Source organism: Pongo abelii, chromosome 19 (genome assembly GCF_028885655.2).
Source record: "Pongo abelii isolate AG06213 chromosome 19, NHGRI_mPonAbe1-v2.0_pri, whole genome shotgun sequence".
NCBI lineage: Eukaryota > Metazoa > Chordata > Mammalia > Primates > Hominidae > Pongo > Pongo abelii.
In genome coordinates, this window is record NC_072004.2 from 55,401,598 (window position 1) to 55,425,153 (window position 23,556).

The following is a 23,556-nucleotide window of genomic DNA, read 5'->3' on the forward strand; positions in this document are numbered from 1 at the left end:
CATGAGGGAAAGGATCATTTCCTAAACTGCAGCTCCCTGCCATCTAATCTTATGATATGAATGAAGAGCTCAGAAACACTTGTGAAGGTCACAGGCAAGGGACACAGTCATGCTAAAAGACTGAGACATAATCATAGGATTAGAAGATGCTTCCTGTTCCCCATACCTTACCACCACATCAACAGGGCTCCAGAATAACAGCAGAGGGTTACAACAGAGAGAGACAGCTGCAAGGCTCAGATTCTATTTAAGAATAAGTTTTTAGGGACATTGGAGAGTAACTCAAGTCCACATTAAGAATTAATTAAAGAGCACTGGTCAAGATAACTACAAGGTAGTTATAAAAGACAGTATAAAATGTGTTTTAACATAGATATAAAAGACAATATAAAATGTATTATTTGTTTTTAATTTTTTTTCTATCTGATTTGAAAGTCAGTTGCAAAAGGTAATAATTGTAAATCTGTGTTGAGAGACATACAATGTGTAAAGATGTAATTTTTATAATAATGACACAAAGAAGGTAGGATAAAAAAACAGCTACATAGGATTAAAGCTTCTGCATTCTACTGAAAATTAAATTAGTATTAATCCAAACTACATAAGATGTTAAATATAATTCCTAGGACAACCACTAAGAAAATAACTAAAAAATACACAGTAAAAGAAAAGCCAAGGGAATTAAAGTGACACATTAGAAAAATTTAAATGGCACACTAGAAAATATCTGTCATTAGATTCAAAAGGCAATGATAGAGAAATAGAGGGAGAAAAGGCACCAAATATACAGAAAACAAACAGCAAAGTGGCATTTGTAAACACTACCTTAGCACTAATTACATTAAACATAAATGGGGTAAACACTCAAGTTAAAAGGCAGAGAGAAGCAGAATGAATTTTTTAAATGCTCCAACTATACGCTGTCTATAAGAGACACACTTTAAATTTAGACACAAATAGGTTGAAAGTAAAGGGAATGTTATTCAGCCATAAAAAGGAATAAAGTATTAATTCATCCCATAATGCTGAACATGGAAACATTACACTATGTGAAAAAGCCAGACACAAAATGTCACATATTGTATGATTCACTTTAGATGAAATGTTCAGAAAAGGCAAATCTATAGAAATAGCAGATTAGTGGATACTAGGGAATAGCAGGTAAGAGTAGGCAGTGAATGTTAATGAGTAAGGAGTTTCTTTTTGGGGTCAGAAAAATATTCTGGAATTAGTCAGTGGTGATGATTACACAACTTTGTGAATATACTAAAAATGACTCAATGCAAAAATGGGCAAAGAATTTGAATAGGCATTTCTCTAAAGAAGATGTCTGAATTACTAATAAGCACATGAAAATATACTTAACATCACTAGTCATCAGGGAACTGCAAATCAAAACCACAAGGAGATACTACACTTTACACCCATTTGAAAGGCTATTATCAAAAAAACATAAAATAACAAGTATTGGCAAAAATGTGGAAAAACTGGAATCCTTGTGCACTGCTGATGGGAATCTAAATTATGCATTGACTATTAAAAAAAAAAGAGTTTGGTGGTTCTTCAAAAAGTTAAATTTAGGCTGGGCGCGGTGGTTCATGCCTGTGATCCCAGCACTTTGGGAGGCCGAGGTGGACAGATCACCTGAGGTCAGGAGTTCAAGACCAGCCTGGCCAACATGGTGAAACCCTGTCTCTACTAAATATACACAAAACTTAGCCAGACATGTTGGCACACACCTGTAATCCCAGCTACTCAGGAGGCTGAGGCAGGAGAATCACTGGAACCTGGAAGGCGGAGGTTGCAATGAGCCGAGATGGTGCCACTGCACTCCAGCCTAGGTGACAGAGTGAGACTCCATCTCAAAAAAAGAACTTACATTTAGAATTATCACATGATCCAGAAATTACATTTCTAGGTATATATCCAAATGAATTGAAAGCAAGGTCACAAATAGGTATTTGTACACCAGTGTTCATAGCAGCATTATCCACAACAGGCAAAAGGTACAACAATCCAAATACCCATTGACAGATGAATGGATAAGCAAATGTGAGATATATATAAAATGAAATATTATTCTGCCATAAAAAGGATTCTGATGTATAAAGATGGACGAACCCTGAAAACATTATGGTTAATGAAATAAATCAGAAACAAAGGACAAATACTGTATGATCACTTATATGAAGTAGCTACAATAGCCAAATTCACGGAGACAGAAAGAATACTAGAGGGTAACAGGAAATGGGGAAAAGGAATCTGGGGAGTTATTTTGTGGGAACAGAGTTCTTATTTGGTATGATGAAAGGTTCTGGAAATAGATAGTGGTCATGGTTTTCTCACATTGTGAATGTACTTAATTGTACACATACAAAAAATGCTAAGGCTGAACGCAGTGGCTCACGTGTGTAATCCCAGCACTTTGGGAGGCCGAGGTGGGCAGATCATCTGAGGTCAGGAGTTCAAGACCAGCCTGACCAACCTGGAGAAACCCCATCTCTACTAAAAATACAAAATTAGCCGGGTGTGGTGGCACATGTCTGCAATCCCAGCTACTCAGGAGGCTGAGGCAGGAGAATCACTTGAATCCGGGAGGCAGAGGTTGCAGTGAGCCAAGATCACACCATTGCACTCCAGACTGGGCAACAACAGCAAAACTCCATCTCAAAAAAAAAAAAAAACAAACAACTAAATTTTGTTATGCATGTTTCACCACAATTAGAAACGACAATAAATATCAGAAAAATAAATCAAAGACCTGCGAAGCCTCTGCGGATGTGGGACTGGGAAGAAAGGAGGAATAGTATAGTGAAGGGAGCTGTTGTTTTTTCATTATAACCATTCTAACATTATTTAATTATGTATAAGAATTATTTTGATAAATTAAGATATTTAAAGCTAAAAAAGAAATTAAAATAAAGAATTTAATGACAAACAACAAAGTTTTAATGATATGTATTATAAAGGATTACTATCCATACTATATATTTAAAAGCCCATACAAATCAATTAAAAAGACAAATACAACCAACACAAGCAGACAATAAACAAAAATTTTAAAAGAATTAAACAAAAACCTGCAGAACAACTAATTGACAAACCTGACAAAAACAAAACCTGACAAAACTTGACAAACTTGATAAAAACAAGCAATGGGGAAAGAATTCCCTATTTAATAAGTGGTGCTGGGAAAACTGGCTAGCCATATGTAGAAAGCTGAAACTAGATCCCTTCCTTACACCTTATACAAAAATTAATTCAAGATGGATTAAAGACTTAAATCTTAGACTTAAAACCATAAAAACCCTAGAAGAAAACCTAGGCAATACCATTCAGAACATAGGCATGGGCAAGGACTCCATGACTAAAACACCAAAATCAATGGCAACAAAAGCCAAAATTGACAAATGAGATCTAATTAAACTAAAGAGCTTCAGTACGGCAAAAGAAACTACCATCAGAGTGAACAGCCTAGAGAACATTCTGTAGGCTCCCATCCCTACAGAATGGGAGAAAATTTTTGTGATCTACCCATCTGACAAAGCGCTAATATCCAGAATCTACAAAGAACTTAAACAAATTTACAAGAAAAAAACAAACAACTCCATCTAAAAGTGGGCAAAGGATATGAACAGACACTTCTCAAAAGAAGACATTTATGCAGCCAACACACACATGAAAAAATGCTCATCATCACTGGTCATCAGAGAAATGCAAATCAAAACCACAATGAGATACCATCTCACACCAGTTAGAATGATGATCATTAAAAAGTCAGGAAACAACAAATGCTGGAGAGGATGTGGAGAAACAGGAACGCTTTTACGCTGTTGTTGGGAGTATAAATTAGTTCGACCATTGTGGAAGACAGTGTGGTGATTCCTCAAGGATCTAGAACTAGAAATACCATTTGACCCAACCGTCCCATTACTGGGTATATACCCAAAGGATTATAAATCATGCTACTATAAAGACACACGCATACGTATATTTATTGCAGCACTATTCACAATAGCAAAGACATGGAACCAACCCAAATGTCCATCAATGACAGACTGGATTAAGAAAATGTGGCACATATACACCATAGAATACTATGCAGCCATAAAAAAGGATGAGTTCATGTCCTTTGCAGGGACATGGATGAAGCTGGAAACCATCATTCTGAGCAAACTATCACAAGGACAGAAAACCAAACACCGCATGTTCTCACTCATAGGTGGGAATTGAATAATGAGAACACTTGGATACAGGGTGGTGAACATCACACACCGGGGCCTGTTCTGGGGTGGGGGCCTGGGGGAGGGATAGCATTAGGAGAAATACCTAATGTAAATGACGAGTTGATGGGTGCAGCAAACCAACATGGCACATGTATACATATGTAACAAACCTGCACAAACCTGCACGTTGTGCACATGTACCCTAGAATTTAAAGTATAATAATAAAAAAGAAACTATGAGATAATAAATGTTTACTGTTTTAAGCCACAAAAAAATTAAACAAAAACCTGCAGAACAATTAATTTCGCAACCAAGAAATAAACTCAATTGGAACAAAGTATATTCGAAGGATTTCCTGTGTCTTTATTTTTAATTGAAAAGGTAGAAGCAGAAAAATAATCTATTCATTTTGCTAATATATATACAGTCACTAAAAAGTTATTTCAATGTTATAGTCTCTAGTCACCCAATTATAAATGTCTGTAACTAAAATTCATACTGTCTGCTATATGTATTCCAAGCCTAGCAGAAAAATGTCACCCAGACATCTCCTATCTCCCTTTTTGTGACTATGACTGGAAAATATAAAAAGGTTTTAGCAATGAAATAAGATTTTGCTTTTATCTCTTACATAACTGTGGAGTGAGTACAGTTTCCATAATCCCATAAATAACTTTTCTTCCAATTTCCCAGAAGATATTTGTCTCCATATTTAAGAATTAAAAGTCCTACAGTTTTATTAGGTAAGACCAACTCCCTACACGTTTTATTGTATGACTTAGTATCAAGCTTAATTACTAGTTTTCCTAAATATAACTGTTTGGTGTAGATGTTCACACTGGAATAAATCTTGTTTTCCATTAAGAATTTTAAAAAATGTTTATGTCCATTTTATGTTTAGATATTCTTGTAAAAAATTATCTGATTAAATATTTTTTTGAAAACAAATCCTTTAATTTATCTACAAGAGACTAATTGCTTTAGTGTATCCCTAGCTATCAAAGTACATATATATAAAAGACAAATATATATACAAAGTACATATATATAAAAAGACAGCAGAAGACAGCAAAAGTATCAGTATTGTCATTCAAATATATTACTTCCAAATGCTTCTGTCCTTAGAGGTATAACTTCCTGTGGAAAAAAGAGAAGGGAATGCCACTTCTCTACATTGGATTTAGGTTAGATTTTGATACAATGTGATGTTACTTTCAGGAATTATATGTGGTTTCAATGCTTTGAATATTAGGAGGACCAAAATATAGTAAATAATTTCGAATTAACTAAAAAAATTATTAAAAATCAGTGACTCTAAAAACAACAACAAAATTCTTCTGGCCAGATACATGAAGTAAAATGAAGGCAACAAATAAAGTTTGGCTTAGATTAACTTTAATGAAACATTCAGAAATGTAATTTATGAAAATAAAAAAGAATGCTCCCTTTCTTTCTACTCTGAAAATATCGACTTGTCCCTAAGAATAAAAATAATGTACACATAAACACTTCTCCTATATAATTAACATTGCTTGAAGACTTTTATTCTTTCAGATTATTTTATTTTATTTTAGAGAGAGTCTTATTCTGTTGCCCACGCTGGAGTGCAGGGGTGCAATCATAGCTCACTGTAACCTCAACCTCCTGGGCTCAAGCAATCCTCCCACCTCAGCCTCGCAAGTAGCTGGGACTATAGGTGTGTGCCACCATGCCCAGCTAATTTTTGTATTTTGTTGAGGCAGAGTTTCACCATGTTCTCCAGGCTGGTCTCGAACTCCTGGGCTCAAGTGATCCTCCCAGCTTAGCCTCTCAAACTGCTGGGATTACAAGCGTGAGCCACCACGTCCAGCCTTGCTCTTTCAGACTTTTAAGTAAAACAGAGGTAGGACAATCAGGCAGTATCTTAATCAAAAAATAAGTAAAATAATATGTGATGTTTAGAAAACTATAGTTATTACCTTGTTGCCATTACCCTAGGCAGCTTACTGTGGTAATTTTAAAATTAGCATGACAATGTTTAAAATGTAAATGATTATTTAAAGGCAAAAGAAACAATAAATATTCCCTTACCTTGTAAGATGGCAAGAAACACAAAATTCCTTGGCTCACAGTCTGGCACACAGATAACAAAAGTGCTCCCACTTCATCTTGGAACTCAAATGTTTCAGTATTCTGGAAGGTAGCACAGAGATTCCGACCCTTGGGGCCTGACCCAATGGTACCAACCCAAACCTAGAATATGAATATGTCATTATTAGAGTTATGCCTGAAAAAGGCATGGAAATTAGTATTTATTTGGAAGTATTTACATAAAAGATCAAGCAACAAGTTTAACAAAAATGTATTTTTAAATTGTCAGGGGTTTTTCTATTACCTTTAATTAACTGTATACAGATTTAATTGATAAATGTTTTGCTTTAGGCAGATCACTAAATTCTCTTAGAGTGAAAATTCTTTGAAAGCGAAACAGGTTGTACCTGTCTCTGTTTACTTAATAGCTTTGCAAAATTTAAGCATGTAACAAATTTTTGTTAGGTGAGTAAATGAACAATTGAAATGATGAATATATACCAATAGCAGAAACAGATAATTCCAAAATACTGGGGATGAAGGCCAGTATAATTTGCCATAGGCAAGTATCAAAAACGACAGGAACTACTCTTTCAAAAATTCATTGGTGCTCAAAGATCCTTAGTCATAGAAAAAATCACACCCACCACATTTTACAGTTATTTGCAATTCTATCTCCCTAATATGTAGAGAGAGGGAGAGAGAAGAAATTTTGCAAAATGTTAACAAGTGATGAATCTAGGTGAAGGATATAAAGATATTCACAATTTTATCTTTCCAACTTTTCCGAAATTTCTAATTTTTTGAAATACAGTTGAAAGAATCAATGGATGAATGAATTATCAAAATGTAGCATTGAGTAGAAAAAAACAAACTTTTTCATTTGCTCTCACACCACAGCAATCAACACAGAAAACTTCTGTGACCAAATGTGTGGGACGTTTTTTCCACATACCAAGCAATCACTTCTGCAACAGACATCAACTGGATGTCCTCTAATTCAATTCAATTCTGATACTATCCACTGGGAGATAACTTCAGATACCAGAGGTTGAAGGCTCAGTCCCCAAGACTGCCCCTGATTTCTATTGCCAGTCACAGTTGTTTTTACTTGTGCTTCTGACTGATCAGCTAGAAATCGGGCATCCCACAACCATCTGCTTGGGTTCAATTAATTTGGTAGAGCTGCTCACAGAACCCAGGGACACATTTACCTACACTTATTGATTTATTGAAAAGATATTACAAAGGATACAGATAAAGAGATGTATGTGGGAAGGGGCTCAGAGCTGCAATTCCCAGGCACATCACACTCCAAGTGTTCAGGAACCTCCAAGTGTTCAGCTATTTGGAAGCTCTCTGAACCCTGTCCTTCTAGGTTTTTATGGAGGCTTCATTCTGTAGGCATGATTGATTAAACCACTGGCCATTAAGATAAACTTAACCTTTAGCATCATCTCCCCCAAGCCCTCCCCAGAGGTTGAGGAATGAGGGTGAAAATCCCAACTCTCCTATCATGTCTTGTTCTTCCCAGAGGCCAGCCCTGATCCTGATGCTACCTAGGAGCCACCTACCATTAGTCATCTCATTAGCATACAAAATGTCACTTTGGAAATTCTAAGGATTTTAGGAGTTGTATGCCAGGAAATGGAGTGGAAGACCAAATATATATATTATAAATCACAGGCATATACACACAAGAAACATTATTCACCTTTAAAGAGGAAACTCTGGCACATGCTACAACATAGATGAACTTTGAAGACATTATCTGCAACATGGACAAACCTTGAGGACATTACACTAAGTAAAATAAGCCAGTCACAAAAATGACAAATATTTTATGATTCCACTTATATGAAGTATTTATAGTAATCAGATTCATAGAAATAGAAAGCGGAATGGTAGTTACCAGGAGCTGGGGAGAGGGGGAGAATAGAGAGCTGCTGTTTAATGGGAACAGAGTTTCAGTTTTTCAAGAGGAGAAAGTCTTGAGATTGGTTGCACAACAATATATACATACTTAATAAGACTGAGCTGTGTACTCAAAAATGGTTAAGATGGTAAATTTTATGTATATTCTACCACAATTAAAATTTTTTAAAATTTTAAGTTGAAGGAAAACATTACCATATAACAGAATCCAGCTGCACAACTACATTATTATAATTCAGTGACATTATAGGTTAAATGGACTTTTGTGCAGTAGGCTGAGAATATAGAGCCTGTAATAACATTCTTATGAGAAAACATATGCTGAATTTACCAACTTCCCATATTTATCTGTGTCTCTAAAGAAAGCAACTTGAAAATGTGGAACATGTATTCTTCCTTCACTGCTGTTCATAGTCACATTTCTCAACAGGAACACTCTGGCATTTGGAAAGCACAATTCTTAGTTACATAGGAGTTTAGCATTCTAGGTTCCCAACTACCAAATGCCGTAGTTGCTCCCAAGTAGTTGTGAGGACCAAAAATGTTCCCACCTATAAACCTGTGTATATAGCTTAATAAAGAACCAGCATTGTGTTAGGCACACAGGTGATGTTAACTTAACCACTTTAGCATTAACCACAGCTTAATATAACCTGTGTGCCTAACTAACCACTTTAAAATACTTCATAAAAAGAAACCAGAAAGCATAATGAAAAATGACAATCTATACATTTCTACAAAAATTAAAATAACATTTAGTAGGCATCATTATAAAACATTAAAATCTTAAATCATAGGACTCATAAGAGTACTTTTAATTCATTTCAGATATTCAAACGCGCTGAACACTTGCTAAATACCAGCTGTTAATCTAGGCACAGAGGAAGAACGTGGATGTAAAAGGAAGAATCAGGATACACTGTAGTCTAATGGAAAAGAGAAGCATAAATAATTACACAAGCTGGGCATGGTAGTACATGCCTGTAGTCCCAGCTACTCAGGAGGCTGAGGCAGGTGGACTGCCTGAGCCTGGGAGTTTGAAGCCAGCCTGAGCAACATAGCGAGCGACCTTGTCTCTAAAAAGATAAAGTCTGGCCAACATGGCAAAACCCCATCTCTACTAAAAATACAAAAATGTGCCGGGCATGGTGGCATACACCCATAATCCCAGCTACTCAGAAGGTTGAGGCAGAAGAATCGCTGGAACACAGGAGGCAAAAGCTGCAGTTAGCCAAGATCGCACCACTGCACTCCAGTCTGGGTGACAGAGCAAAACCTTGTCTCAAAAAATAAAAGTAAAAATAAAAATACAGAGATAAAATAAATAAAATATAAATAGGCTGGGCACAGTGGCTCACACCTGTAATCCCAGCACTTTGGGAGGCTGAGGCAGGTGCATCATTTGAGGGCAGGAGTTCAAGACCAGCCTGGACAACATGTTGAAACCCCATCTCTACTAAAAATAAAAAATTAGCCAGGCGTGGGGCGCACACCTGTAATCTCAGCAACTTGAGAGGCCAAAGCAGGAGAATTGCTTAAACCTGAGTGAGCCAAGATCACACCACTGCACTCCAGCCTGGGCAACAGAGCGAGACTCTATCTCAAAAATAAATAAATAAATAAAACACAAATAATTATACAATGAGAATTAAAGAAATCAAAATTTTGCTTTCATTACAAAACTAAAACTTACTTAAAAGAAGAAGCTGAAATACAGCCTTTTGTATCCCAAGTGACTGGATTATTTCCTTCTGTTGACACATCATTAAGTAGCTAACAGATTTTCTTTTACTGTAAAACTGGAATGTTGAATTTCCTACCAAGATTTACTTGCTGGCACTTCAGGTATCTTCTAACTTGTTTATATAGAGTTATATTGAAGTAGTAACACTAAGGCCTTCCAAAAAAAAAAAAAAAAAAACTAACCTGTGAATTTTTAATGACATGATTAGCCTCCAGCTGGATAGTAAATGTAACACCAAGTTCTGATGAAAAGGATTTCATTGGTGATAATGTACCAGATGTCAAAACAATAGTCTGAACTTTGCCATTAATATCTGAAAAGGCCTAAAAGAAAACAACATTAGATAAATAAAATTATCTTTAAAAGAGGCTGGGCAAAGTGGCTCACACCTGTAATCCCAGCACTTTGGGAGGCTGAAGCAGGAAGCTCGCTTGAGTCTAGGAGTCTGAGACCAGCCTGGGCAATATGGTGAAACCCCGTCTCTACAAAAAATACAAAAATTAGCCGGGCATGGTGACGCATGCCTATAGTCCCAGCTACTCAGGAAGCTAAGGTGGGAGGATCGCTTGAGCCCAGAAGGTCAAGGCTACAGTGAGCTGAGATTGCACCACTGCACTCCAGCCTGGGTGAAGAGCAAGACCCTGCCTCAAAACAACAACAACAACAACAAACAACTATCTTTAAAAGAGTCAACCACATTTATTAAAATGCTGGTACTGAGCAAGAAGACAAAATTTCCATTTACATGATGAGCTTACCACAGCTGGATTTAAGCACCAAAAGTTTAGCACATGAACTGCAGTTTTCTGTCGTGAACGTTTCTTATTTTTTGGTAGAACCAACAACCCATTTTTGTCTGAAATATCAATCTGATTTGTCCAGGAGTAAGTCTGTTGAATTGCAATTTTATAATCATCTGCAAATCTAGATGCAAAGAAAATGCTAATTAAGTGGCAAAACTTTTAAAACCTATGACCCAGCTACATACAATATAAAAACTGATTACATTAAAACTCATTTCAAAGAGCTGGTACCTTCCCATTCAAAAATAACATTCTCCTTACCATTAATTAAATTCAGTAATTCTGATATTAATAAAGCCATTAATCATAGAATCAACTGATTCTCAGAGGGAATATTAGAAATCATCTAACCATCTATCTTTTATCAGCTACTTCCTAACCTCATTTTCAAACATTACATATGTCATGGCAGAAGCAGAATTAAAATCCAGGCCTCCTAACTCCCAGTCCAGAGCTCTCTGCATGCTCTACTACATGATGAGTTACAAAATAGAAAACAGTATTATGGTTAAAGAGACTAAAAGGTGGGTTATACTTTTTTATTACAGTATTATGGTTAAAGAGACTAAAAGGTGGGTTATACTTTTTTATTAAATGAGAAAATAGAAAGATAATTTTTACTGAAAGTTTTTAAACTATTAGCAACAAGTTATAAAATTCTTACATTCCTTTGAAACCTGAGTCTCAGCCTTCATCTACTTTTAATGAAGGTGCTGAACCAGATGATATCTGTGATCCCATCCAGTTTATAACTACTTTCAATAAGAATCAAGAAAATGGTTAAGCTTAAAAATAAAATGTGGCCAGGCATGGTGGTTCACACCTGCAATCCCAGCACTTTGGGAGGCTGAGGCGGGTGGATCACGAGGTCAGGAGTTCGAGACCAGCCTGGCCAACATGGTGAAACCCCGTCTCTACTAAAAATACAAAAATTAGCTGGGTGTGGTGGCAGTCGCCTGTAACCCCAGCTACTCAGGAGGCTGACGCAGGAGAATCACTTGAACCTGAGAGGCAGAGGTTGCAGTGAGCTGAGATAGCGCCACTGCACTCTAGCCTGGGTGACAGAGCAAGACTCCATCTCAAAAAAAAAAAAAAGAGAGTAAAATGTGGTATTCTCTATCATGTCTTCACTATAGTATTTCATTATTCAAAACAAAGGGGAGACCAGGCGCGATGGCTCACACCTGTAATCCCAGCACTTTGGGAGGCTGAGGCGGGCAGATCACGAGGTCAGGAGATCGAGACCATTCTGGCTAACACGGTGAAACCCCGTCTCTACTAAAAAATACAAAAAATTAGCTGGGCGTGGTGGGGGGCGCCTGTAGTCCCAGCTACTTGGGAGGCTGAGGCAGGAGAATGGCATGAAGTCGGGAGGCTGAGCTTGCAGTGAGCCGAGATCGTGCCACTGCACTCCAACCTGGGCGACAGAGCGAGACTCCCGTCTCAAAAAAAAAAAAAAAAGAAAAGAAAACAAAGGGGAAATCTTCATATCAGATTTGGCCATGATTTACTGGAAAAAAAAAAAAAAAAGAAAAGAAAACAAAGGGGAAATCTTCATATCAGATTTGGCCATGATTTACTGCTTTTACACTAAAAGCACAGGCAACAACAAAAAAAGAGAAAGATAAATTGGACTTCAACAAGATTAAAAATCTTTTCTGCATCAAAGGACACTATCAATAAATGAAAAAACAACCCACAGAATGAGAGAAAATATTTGTAAAGTATATAACTCTTACAGGACTGACATCCAGAATATCTAAATAACTACAACTCAACAACAACAACAACAAAAAACAATAATTCAAAAGTGGGCAAAAGACTTCAATAGATATTTCTCCAAAAAAGACATACAATTGGCCAATAAGCACATGAAAAGATTCTCAACATCTCTAGTCATTAGGAAATACAAATAAAAACCAGATGACATCACTTGATACCTATTAGGATGGCTATTATACAAAAAATAAAATAACGAGTGTCAGCAAAAACAATTCTGATATATGCTGCTACATAAACTGTTGGCAAGGATGTGTAGAAATTGGAACCCTTGTGCATTGATAACGGGAATGGAAAATAATGCAGTTGCTGTGAGAAACAGTATGGTGAGTCCCCAAAAAGTTAAATGCAGCATTACCATATGATTCTGCAATTCCACTGCTAGGTACTTATATACACCCAGAAGAACTGAAAGCAGAACTCAGATATTTGTACACCAACATTCATAGTAGCATTGTTTACAATAGGCAAAAGATGAAAACAATCCAAATGTCCATTAACATAAGAATAAATTAACAAATTGTGATATATACATACAATGGAGTATTATTCAGCCATAGAAAGGAATGAAATTCTGATATATGCTACTACATAAATGAACTCTGAAAACACTGTGCCAAGTGAATTGAAATAAGCCAGACACAAAAAGACAAACATTGTATGATCGCTCTTGTGTGAAATACCTAGAAAGGACTTCATAAGATGAAAATAGAATACAGGTTAGCAGGTGATGAAGGGAAAGACTCTAGGGGTTATTATTTCATGGGTACAGAATTCCTATTTGGAATGATAAAAAATTTCTGGAAATCTCTGGAAATGAGTACAATGTACAACACTGCAAATATACTGTACTTAATGGCACTGAGCTGTATACGTAAAATGGTTAAAATGGTGTATTTCATGTATATTTTACCACAATAAAAAAAAATACCAGAACTAGGTACTACTATAACTTAAGTTACAGGATGAGAGGGGTTGGTTGTTTTTCATTTTCCACAGTTCGTACAATAAAAAAGGGACTTTCTGACACTGTAGGAACATAAGAAAACTTTAGCAATAGAAGATAACAATTTAATGTGAATTAATTAAATATATTTATTTAATTATTTCAATATTCATTAATATAAAAGACTAATTTTGGCCAGGCATGGGCTCACACTTACAATCCTAGCACTTTGGGAGGCTGAGGTGGGAGGATCACTTGAGGCCAGAAGTTCAAGACCATCCTGGTCAACATAGTGAGATCTCATCTCTACAAAAAAAAAAAAAAATTAAAAAATTAGCTGGGTGTGGGTGGTGCACACCTGTAATCCCAGCTACTCAGGAAACAGGTGGGAGGATTGCTTAAGCCCAGGAGGTCAAGGCTGCAGTGAGCTGTGATCATGCAACTGCACTTCAGCCTGGGTGACAGAGCAAGTCCCTGTCTCAAAAAAGCATCAGACTAATTTCAATTCCTCTAAGTCTGTGTCAGTAAGAGCAAATATATAATAATATCTATAATACTTGTTTTCAATTCTCCTATTTACTCACCCAAAATTGGTATGTATTAAACACATACTAGCATCCAAATTAGGCTATTTTTAAAAGGAAAATACATACTAGTTATCTTCACTTACCTGCTATTTTGCCTAAAAAGATAGTCAAGTACCATAAAAAGTCCTTTAAGCATTATTTGAGTTGATGCACTAATAACAGGTACTTCTCTTGTCTCCTCTTTACCATAAATTGGTAAGATTTTTTCCTCTTTTTGAAGAACAGCAGAAAAATGTCCCTATAAGAAATTACCATATTAAGTATAGAGGGGTTGGGAGGGAATTGGAAAAAGAAACTTCTCAAAAATATAATGAAACCCAACAAAACATGCATTGAAATTTTAGGTGAACAGAATTGCTATAGTTTGATAGTCTGACTTCTCCAAATCTCATATTGAAATTTCATCCCCAGTAATGGAAGTGGGGCATATCAGGAGGTTTGGGATCATGGGGGTAGATACCTCATGAATAGATTAACACCCTCCCTAAGTAGAGAGGAGGTAAGTTAGTGCTCTGTTAGTTCCCATGAGAGCTGGTTGTTAAAAAGAGCCTGACACCTCCCTCCTTTCTCTCTCTCGCTTCTTCTCTTGCCATATGATCTGTACAAACCAGTTCCCCTTCACCTTTTGCCATGAGTGGAAGCAGGCTAAGGTCCTCAAAAGCAGATGCTGGAGCCATGCTTCTTGTACAAGCTGCAGAACTGTGAACCAAATAAACCTCCTTTCTTTATAAGTTACCCAGCCTCAGTTATTTATAGTGATACAAAGAAAGACAATTATTAACAGCACAATGCTAACAATATATTTTAGATTGCCATATTAGCAAAATTCTCCTCAGAGTCAAAGACTCTTTAATAATAAGTTAGGTATTTAGAAGATTCAATCAGGGTATTATTTGGTGCCTTTCAGATGTAAGGAATTAAATAAAAATGTAGCAAATGGCTTCTCCAAAAGGCTTTAAAGAGTTGATATGTTGCGTTAAATCCATGAATTATTTCCAGAAAGTAATTCTGATGCTGAGAATAATATGACTACATCACAAGCAAAACTAAATGACTTAAGGAAACAATACATGCTAAATAACAAAATGTATGTTAACTGGCTCTTTGGTCTTTACATGGCTCATAAGTTTTAATATGGATGAAAGTGTGGACATTAAAACAAAATTATAAGAAAACAGAAGAGTATGTTCCCCACATTGTAAAAGAGAAAATTCTGAATACTGAAGCAATAAAAGATATTGGTGACAACTCTGATGTCTGACAATAAAATGTGTTCAATGAAAATAAAATGGGGAAATAGGATAAATAAGATACATTTTAATATTCAGATATATCATGAAACAACACAAATCTGTAAGAGTAAAAATCGGCCTTCACTGAACAAAACATTAAAGAATACAAATAAGTAGAAAGACTTAAAAAACAAACCAATAAAGAACAAACAAGAAAGACACATGAACTTGGAAAAATATTCAGCCCTGCAAGGAAATACAAATATCAAATTATTCTTTTTGAAAAATGAAGTCCCCTCAGCAACACCTTACATCAAGGCTTAATATCCTTCTCCAACACCGGCAGAACACTGGCAATTTACTCTGATAAAATATAGAAAATATAAACTACTAAAGGTGAGGCGCTGTACTAAAAACAGAAGGGCTAAATGAAATCCTACATATTCAGTCATTAGAGTACTCCGAGCTCAATTCCAGTTAGGTTACCTACACATTGGCAGCTGGGTTGGGGGGGTAGAAAAATAGAAAACTAAGCAATGGAAGAATAAATAAAAAGTTAATTATGGTTCCTTAGGAAACATACATAAAGCTGTATAAAAATATAATCAAGTAAGCTACATGACATTACTATCATGGGCTATAATAATACATACACGTGATGATATCCACGCTGAATATCAATATAACTATACTGGCAGAATAGAGAGTGAAGAGAGAGAAGAAAGAAGGGCAGAAAAGCAGGAAGCAAAGGAGGAAGAGAGAGTGCATGAGTAAGCGTGTGTGTGTGTGTGTGACACAGAGAGAAGAGTGTGTGCGAGTGTGTGCGTGTCTAAAGGAGCTAAATCATCATTATACTTAACAGAAAGTCAACAGAAAACATCTAAAATTGAAAACTCCAAAGAAGCAGAACCCACGTTATTTTTTTAAATGTGGTTAAATATCAGAAGAAATCACTACAAGAGATAAAAGTGCACTCCAAAGTGAGAATTGGGATTGAGGAGTGGGTCAGAGGAATGCTTTTCTCAACAGAACTAATTGACTCTTTATATTCTATAGGTATACTACCTTGGTAAAAATTCCTAAAAATGTTGATAACCATAATGATGAATTTCTTAGCCAACTAGAATTAGGGCAAATTTCCTTAATCCAATAAAAATAACTATAAAAATATATAAAAATATATAATATTTTATTTAACAGCTCTAATTAAATTTATTTTTTAATTTAATTAATTTAATTGAATTGAATTAAAATTAACAGCTTTATTGAGCTATAATTCACATGCTTAAAATTTACCTTTTTAAAGTGAGTTCTGTGGGTTATTTTTATATTATATATTTTATATATTATATATTTATATAATATATAGTATATATTTTATATATTATATAAAATATAATATATATTATATTTATTATATAAATTATATAGTTTATAATATATTTTATATACTATATAATTTATATAGTATATATTATATAAAATATTTATATAAAAATATATAAAATATATACTATATTATATATAAATATATAATATATAAAATATATAATATAAAAATAACCCACAGAACTCACTTTAAAAATAAATTTTAAGCATGTGACTTATAGCTCAATAGAGCTGTTAATTAAAAAAGAATTTTTAATCAGAGCAAACGTCTCAATAAAGGGTGCAATACTAGTAATTGTTCCTTTAAGCAACAAAACCAAGATGTCTTTTTCTTTTTTTTTTTTTTTGAGACAGAGTCTCGCTCTGTCGCCCAGGCTGGAGTGCAGTGGCGCGATTTCGGCTCACTGCAAGCTCCGCCTCCCAGGTTCGCGCCATCCTCCTGCCTCAGCCTCCTGAGTAGCTGAGACTACAGGCGCCCGCCACCACGCCTGGCTAATTTTTCGTATTTTTTTTAGTAGAGACGGGGTTTCACCGTGTTAGCCAGGATGGTCTCAATCTCCTGACCTCGTGATCTGCCTGCCTCGGCCTCCCAAAGTGCTGGGATTACAGGCATTAGCCACTGTGCCTGGGCCAGGATGTCTTTTTCATTGCCTGTGATAAACAGCGCACTGGAAGTCTGAGCCAGCATAGTAAGAAATAAAAACATGAAGAAATAGAAAGAAGTGAGAAAGAAAGAAACCGGTCATTATTCAGACAATATGGTTATCTACATGGAAAATTTAAGATAATCTGTGGGCAAACCTGTAAAATAATTCAACAAGGTGGTTAATAAGACAATTATAAGATAAATAAATAAAAATCAAACACCAGTTTTATATAGCAATAACAATTAAAAATGTAATTTTAAAAATATATCATTTGTAATGGAAACAGAAACTAAGCTACCCATGAATAAATCTAACCAAAAGCATCTAATCTTTTAAAAATAAAATTATAAAATTTTATTGAAAGATAGGAAAAAATAATAAATGAAGAACTATATCTTGTCATCAATGGGAAAACTTCATAATGTAAATACATGAATTCTTTCCAAATTAATCTATAAATACAGTGCAATTACAATAAAAATTCTAACAGAACTTTTCCTAGAGATTATAAGCTAATTCTAAAATTCAAATGGCAGAGTAAAACAAAGGACAGCTGATACAATTCCAAAGGAAAATAATAAAGTAAGGGATATGCCCTACTATATATAAGCACTTTTCTTAACTCATTAATTAACAAATGTGACAAATTAGAGAAACAGAATGGTGGAACACAATCAAGTCCAGATATAAATTCACACATATATGAAAATTAGACGGGCTGGGTGTAGTGGTTCTCTTTTGTAATCCCAGTGCTTCAGGAGGCCAAGGTGGGAGGATCGCCTGAGGCCAGGAGTTCAAGACCAGCCTAGGCAACGTAGTGAGACCCTGTCTCTACAAAACATAAAAAAAATTAGGCCAGGCACGGGTGGCTCATGCTTGTAATCCTAGCACTTTGAAAGACTGAGGCGAGTGGATCACTTGAGCTCAGGAGCTAGAGACCAGCCTGGGCAACATGACAAAAGCCCGTCTCTACAAAAAAATACAAAAAATGAGCCAGGTGTGGTGGCACACTTGTCCCAGGTACTTGGGGGGGCTGAGGCACAAGAATTGCCTGAACCTGGGAGACAGAGGTTGCAGTGAGCTGAGATCACACCACTGCACTCCAGCCTGGGTAACAGAGTGAGATTCTGTCTCAAAATAAATTAAAAAATAAGTAATTAGCCAGGTGTGGTGATGCATGCCTGTAGTCCCAGCTACTGAGCAGGCTGTGGCAGGAGGATCCCTTAAGACCAGAAATCCAAGGTTACAGTGAGCACCATTGCACTTCATTCTGGGCAACACAGCAAAACCCTGTCTCTTAAAAACAAAAAAAAAGTTAAGAAATATTTTTTTAATTAAAAAAAGAAAATTAAATAGGTAGCAGAGGTAGCATTACAAATTAGAGGGAAATTAATATGCGCTATTTAGGAAACAGTGCTGGGACAATTCTGTATCCATACAGGAAAAAAACTGATTCATAAATTCACAACATAAACAAAATGAATCCAAGGCTTTGTAAAAGTATTTATAAATCCCATCCTTTATAAACAATAAATACCTTAAAATTTTTAGGAGAAATTTAACATAGGATAAGAAAAGACTGCTTAAAGTAAATTCAAAAAGCACAATTCATAAGGGATGTTCATATCAGAACTGTTTATTATACTGGGAAACTGGAAATAACCTATATTTCAACTTATCAGATTAATCAATTTAGAATAACTACACTCATAAAAATGCTACACTGCAATTAAAAATTATGTGAAGGAATCTTTACTTACATAGGAAAGTATACATAATATATTGTTAAATTAAAAGAGGGTAAAACAAATGTGTCATATCAGAAATATATTTATAATAAGCAGATATGGCCATAGAAGAAGGCATAAGTAGACATAAATCACAATGTTCATAATGTTCATCTTTGAGTTTATGAGTCATTTTTCTTTGTGCCATTCTGTATTTTCCAGTTTTTTTCCTTTGACATATTTTATTTGTACATTTTATAACTGACACGTGACATATACAGTAGAATGAACTAATCTTACATGTACACCTCACTAAATACATACACCTCCCCATGTAACTAACCCCTGACCAGGATACAAAACATTCCTAGAATCCCAGATGTTCCTTTGTGCCCCTTCTCAGCCCAAACTGCTTCAAAACCCCACATAGTTGTAACCAGTACTTCAACTTCTGTCACCATAATTAGGTTTGTCTGTTCTTCAACTTCATAAAAATAGATTTATACAGTTTATACCCTTTTTAATCTGGTTTCCTTCACCTAACATAATATTTAAGATTCATCTAGGGCCAGGCGCGGTGGCTCACACCTGTAATCCTAGCACTTTGGGAGGCCATGGTGGGTGGATCACCTGAGATCAGGAGTTCGAGGCCAGCCTGACCAACATGGAGAAACTCCATCTCTACTAAAAATACAAAAATTAGCCAGGTGTGGTGGCACATGCCTGTAATCCCAGCTACTTGGGAGTCTGAGGCAGGAGAATCACTTGAACCTGGGAGGCGGAGGTTGCAGTGAGCTGAGATCACACCATTGCACTCCAGCCTGGGCAACAAGGGCGAAACTCCATCTCAAAAAAAATATATATATATTTATATGGTTGTGTTGGAAGTAGTTCATTTTTTATTGCTATATAGTATTCCACTATATGAATATGCTACAATTTATCCTTTTTTTTTTTTAAACAGCGTCTTGCTCTATGCCCCAGGCTGGAGTGTAGTGGTGCAATCACGGTTCACTGTAGCCTCAACCTCCTGGGTTCAGGTGATCCTCCTGCCTCAGCCTCCCAAGTAGCTGGGACTACAGCACATGCCACCACCCTGGCTAATTTTTTGTAGACACAGGGTCTCACTGTGTTGCCCAGGCTGGTCTTGAACTCCTGGGCTCAAGCAATCCACCAGCCTCAGCCTGTCAAAGTGTAGGATTACTGGCATGCACCACCACCCTCAGCCCCATTTTATTGTTATATAAGTAGCTTTCAAAGTGCAAACAATTTATGCAAAAAATATTATGAAAGATGTCACAATATGGAAAAATTCTTATAATAGATACCACGTTGCATTTTATAAACGCAGGGCAAAAATTTAAGTATATCCTGATTAAAATATATGTTTTAATAGTCACATGCCCAGAATGCTATTGTGATCATGTTGGCAATTATTTTAATCATTTTTTTTGTTCAAAAACCTCTTTGAGAAATAACATCAGCAAGATGGAAGAATTTGAGTTTTCTAGCCAGGCACAGTGGCTCACACCTGTAAGCCCAGCACTTTGGGAGGCCAAGGCAGGTGGATCACTTGAGGTCAGGAGGTTGACACCAGCCTGGCCAACATGGTGAAACCCCGTCTCTACCAAAAATACAAATATTAGCCAGGCATGGTGGGGCATACCTGTAGTCCCAGCAACTCGGGAGGCTTAGGCATGAGGATCGCTTGAACACGAGAGGCAGAGGTTGCAGTGAGCCGAGATCACGCCACTGCCCTCCAGCCTGGGCAAGAGTGAGACTTTGTCTCAAAAAAAAAAAAAGAGAGAATTTGAGTTTTCCATTGTCATCTCCCAACAATGAACCAATTCTGACAACCACTCACATATGACAGTACCTTTGTTAAGAGTCTAAGAGTCTAGCAGAGAAGTTCCAGGACCCCACTGGAGCAAAAAATCCAAGAACAGATGCATTGAAGAGGGCAAAAAGTATAGTTTCATATTACCTACATCACCCCTGCCCCACGGAAGTACAGCTCAATGCCAAGAGAGCCTCCATTAGCCCACAATTCTTCCCATGGGGAAAAGTGAGAATATAGTGAGTGATTAATGAAATAAAGAAAATGTGGCACATATATATATAATGAAATATTATTCAGTCTTAAAAAAGAAGAAAATTTTGCCATTTGCAACAACATGGATGAAACTGGAAGTATTATGCTATCTGAAATAAGCCTGATAGAAAGACAAATACTGCATGCTATCACTCATATGTGTAATCTAAAAAAGTTGTACTCGTAGAAGCAGAGTCCTCAGTCCCAAAGTTCACTGGCGAAGATGTAGAACAACAGGAACTTTTGTTCATTGCTGGTGGGAATGCAAAATAGTACAGCCACTTTTCGTCAAGAGACAAAGTCTTGCTGTGTTGCTCAGGCTGGAGAGCAGTGGCTATTCACAAGCACGCAATCATAGTGCACTACAGCCTCAAATTCCTGGTTCAAGCAATCTTCCTGCCTCAGCCTCCCAAGTAGCTGGGACTACAGGCACATACCACCATACCTGGCAATTACAGCCACTTTTGAAGACTGTTTAGCAATTTCTTGCCAAGCTAAACACAGTCTTACCATATAATACAACAAGTGTGTTCCTAAGTATCCAAATGAGTAGAAAGCTTGTCACTAATAGAAATGTTTATAATAGCTTTATTCACAATTGCCAAAAACTGGAAACCATCAATGTTTCTTTCAGTAGGTGAATGGATAAACTGTGGTACATCTAAATAATGAAATATTATTCAGCTATAAGAAGAAATGAGCTATCAAGGCAAAAAAATACATGGAGGAATCTTATATGCATATTGCTAAGAAAGAAGCCAGTCTGAAAAGACTACATACTGCACAATTTCAACTATATGGCATTCCAGAAAAGGCAAAACAATGGAATTAGTAAAAAAAAATCTGTGGTTGCCAAGGGTTTGGTGGGTGTGGGCGTGGTGTGGTGGAGGGATGAACAGGTGTAACACAGAAGATTTTTAGGACAGTGAACACACTCTGTATGATACTGTAGTGGTGGATTCTTAGGCAAAACCTAATTGAACTTTACAACACAAGGGGGTAAACCTTAAGGTAAACTATGGACTTTAATGAACAATACTGTAGCAATAATGGTTCATCAATTATAACAAATATACTACACTATTGTAAGAGATCAATAATGGAGAAACTATGGAGTTGGTGTGTATTGTGTATGTGTATAGGTGTGTAGCTGGGAGTGGGAGTATATGAGAATTCTGGACCTTCTGCTTAATTTTTCTCTAAACCTAAAACAACCATTCTAAAATACGTAATCTATTAATTTAAATAATAGCAACAAAAAAAGAAAATATATTCTTATCAGCAAAAAACATTAGAAGATATAATGAAATTTATGCAGCCTCTATTTAGAAAAATGTACAAAAGTATATTCACATAAAATTTTGCAAATAGCTTCATAAGTTTCATAGTCTTCCAAAGCCTACTCATGATCTCTCCATGAATATCAGGTTTATAATTTCTAAATTAAGATGAACAAAATAGGAATTTCTCTATTTTCTAAAATTTTAACTTTTACAATTGACTAAGTAAATCTACAACCTAAAAATATTGACTCCTTTTAGCTTTAAACAAAGCAATTAATCCCTTTAAAGACTAATTTCCTTCAAACTAAATAATGCTATATTTTCACCCACAATTTACCTATGCCATCACTTAAAGATGATCAAATTTAGATAATAAAATTTTTTAAAAATTAAATTGCTATATTTAAAAATTCTAGGTTACTGACTAGATTTAATCTGGATTTAGTCACAACTAAATCACTTCTAAATCACTAAATACATTTCACAGGTAGAAAAAAAATCTTACCTGCAAAATGGGAAAAGTAGCAGTGGTGATGCCCATTTTGTGTAAAGTTAAGAGCATTTCATTTCCACTCCATATTTTACAAGCTGATTCATAATCTCTTTCTACAAGATATTCAGAGTTTGCTTCTAACCAACTGAAATAAAATAAAACAATTGTGTCAACCAGTATCATCCTTATACACACTATTTCAACAGAACAAGAGAATCATCATTATTGTCATGTGTTGATCCGTATATCTTGACATTCTTAGGACATGAATGTGGATTAATTAAGACACCTTTTAAAAAGCATTCATGTCTCATATTGCAAAATAAACTTTATATAACTAAAAAGAAAGCTTTTATTCAGAAGAAACAAACATGCATATGATTTCCCACTTGTTTTGTGGATTCACATTGCTTAGCTAATATCTCTTCAACTGAGAGCCAGGTCTTAGGTACTTATCCCAAATATATATAAAAGGAAATGCAAAACAACCTAATAAAGAAATTAAAGTGTTACATATTAACACAAAAAAGAGAACTACTAGAAAATATATAAATACATTCATTGATATATATACACATTCATACATTAAGTGTTTGAATGCC

At 35.7% G+C, this 23,556-nt stretch overlaps 1 protein-coding gene across 8 annotated transcripts in view; it reads right to left on the reverse strand.

Moving 5' to 3' along the window:
* The window catches only part of BRIP1 (BRCA1 interacting helicase 1), a 182,216-nt gene that overhangs the window by 88,635 nt on the left and 70,025 nt on the right, over positions 1-23,556 (reverse strand). For 6 of the 8 annotated variants that reach the window (XM_024235622.3, XM_024235621.3, XM_024235620.3 and 3 more), the window contains exons 10-14: positions 22,967-23,099; positions 14,175-14,329; positions 10,735-10,900; positions 10,159-10,299; positions 6,298-6,459 (exon numbers count right to left, since the gene is read on the reverse strand). In XM_024235622.3, the coding sequence (XP_024091390.3) occupies positions 6,298-6,459; positions 10,159-10,299; positions 10,735-10,900; positions 14,175-14,329; positions 22,967-23,099 (757 nt within the window). The remainder of the gene's footprint in view (positions 1-6,297; positions 6,460-10,158; positions 10,300-10,734; positions 10,901-14,174; positions 14,330-22,966; positions 23,100-23,556) is intronic. The other 2 variants (XM_054537008.2, XM_054537009.2) reach the window with 2 other exon arrangements.